This window comes from Cyprinus carpio, chromosome A4, assembly GCF_018340385.1.
Source record: "Cyprinus carpio isolate SPL01 chromosome A4, ASM1834038v1, whole genome shotgun sequence".
NCBI classification, from domain to species: Eukaryota; Metazoa; Chordata; class Actinopteri; order Cypriniformes; family Cyprinidae; genus Cyprinus; species Cyprinus carpio.
The window spans coordinates 24,835,298-24,837,074 of NC_056575.1; the positions used below are offsets into that span (position 1 = coordinate 24,835,298).

General features: G+C 39.9%; 1 protein-coding gene across 1 annotated transcript; it reads right to left on the reverse strand.

Annotated features, from left to right (window-relative positions):
* Positions 1 to 462: 462 nt before the first annotated feature.
* On the reverse strand, positions 463 to 1,310 carry LOC122140939 (E3 SUMO-protein ligase ZBED1-like). The gene is made up of 2 exons (XM_042746466.1): positions 869 to 1,310; positions 463 to 656 (listed from the first exon to the last, which is right to left on the reverse strand). The coding sequence occupies exons 1-2, from the start codon at positions 1,215 to 1,217 to the stop codon at positions 463 to 465; spliced, it is 543 nt and encodes a 180-aa protein (XP_042602400.1). The 5' UTR covers positions 1,218 to 1,310.
* Positions 1,311 to 1,777: the final 467 nt, after the last annotated feature.

A 1,777-nucleotide genomic window follows, 5' to 3' on the forward strand; every position in this document is an offset into this window, starting at 1 on the left:
ATTTTGATAATTATTGATATTTTTATGACCCATTTAATACAGAAATGTCAACAACCATGGAAAACTTAAATAATTAAAATGTACACATAAGTCTAAAGTCACAATGAACACTTAACAATTATCTCTTAACATTTTAGGTGCAAAATGAAAAAATGTAAGAAATGCTTAATAAAGTATAATAAAATAGTGCAAAGTGTTAAATATAAACAGAGAAACCTGAGAATTTAGTGCAAGTTTAGTGCTAGGAAGTTCACTAGCTGTTCACCTTCTGGTGAATAAAGTGTTTTAAAATATGTGCAGTGTTTTGTAAACATAAATAAAACTGAGGTAGACTGAGATACATCTGTAATATAAAAAACACACCTGATACAGTACAGTAACATTGTTTGAAATATAAAACCTGCAGAAATATGAAAAAGTATCCCACGTTGGGATCAGGTGCCTGTTGTTTTTGTCAGAACTTCAGTGATGGCCTTTTGTTGCTCTAGGACCCTTGCCACCATCTTTTGTCTTGAGCCCCACCTGGTTAGTGACTCTGTGACGTTCCTGTGCTTTAGAGAGCGCACTCTTTTTCTTCCACGAGTAAGAAAAGGTAGATACCACTTTCTTGCACACACCTACAGCCCTCTTCACTCTTTTATCTTTTCCTGCAGCACCTGCAGAAAAACAACGCCAGCGTTAATAACTGATAATAGATCACACACAGAAACATGCACACAGAAACACACACACACAGAGTCATGTCAGTGTGTAAAGCTGCTTCCATAGATCATAATATAATTATAATATATAATCTCAATTACTGGCTAATAAAATCATCATAGGAACCAACATTGATGACGAGCATTAAAATGACAAAGCTACTCACCAATAGCAGAGTGCAAACGATGGCCAAAACACTGCAGCCGTGTCCAGTTGTTCAGTGAAGTTGCCTTCACTACATTTGCCCTGCTGTCTGTGGTGATGCACACCATTTTGTCTTCAATCAGACTCCAGGACAACAGTGCCTCCTTCAAGCCTTCTGCTATCACTTCTCCTGTGTGATCTTCAAGGAAATATGCAGTCTCAAGGCATCTGGTTTTCAAACCCCATTCATTGTCGATGAAGTAAATGGTCAAGCTAATGTATGGCTCAGAAGTACGGCTTGACCACAGGTCAGAGATTGTTGCAAAGTACTTGGCTGACAATATTTCTTGCTGCACAGATTCTTTGCACATTACATACAGCTTAGGAATGGCAGTCTTAGAAAAGTACTTTCAGCCAGGAAGAACATAGCATGGGTCAAGCACGTGTATAAGCTTTTTATAACCTGACTTATCGACAGTGCTAAGCGGAAGCATGTCTTTTGACCTATATGATATGCCACTGCCTCCGTTTATATCTTTGTACCATTTAGATTCTTTATCATAAGGCACTGATGCAGAGTACCTCTCCATGGTGGTCTGCTGCTTGTGCGATGTTTGCAGCTACAGATGTTGTTGGTTTTAATACGGCTGTGCTCCAAAGGGTGAGCGCAGCTAAGGTGGTAAAGCAAGTTCGTGGTATTACCAGTGTTCGCGGGGACGACGGTCTTGCATAATTTGCAGACGACATTGGTCTGACTACGGTCAGACTTATAATATCCAAAATACTGCCATACTGGCGAGCTGACTTTTCCTCTTTTATTTACTATTTCCTCGCTCGCTGCGGCACTCATTTTCTGCTTATCAGTCGCCGGTTACTGAAGAGGAATCCAGCAGACCAGCACGAGACAAAGATGGCGCAACCAAACTTGATA

What these genes read in the sequence shown, in the direction of transcription:
- LOC122140939 (XM_042746466.1), bottom strand. Translation starts at nt 1,217, where the DNA reads ATGTGCAAAGAATCTGTGCAGCAAGAAATATTGTCAGCCAAGTACTTT. An exon ending in TCGTTTGCACTCTGCTATTG is followed by an intron (nt 657 to 868) that starts GTGAGTAGCTTT and finishes GTTTTTCTGCAG; the next exon opens with GTGCTGCAGGAAAAGATAAA.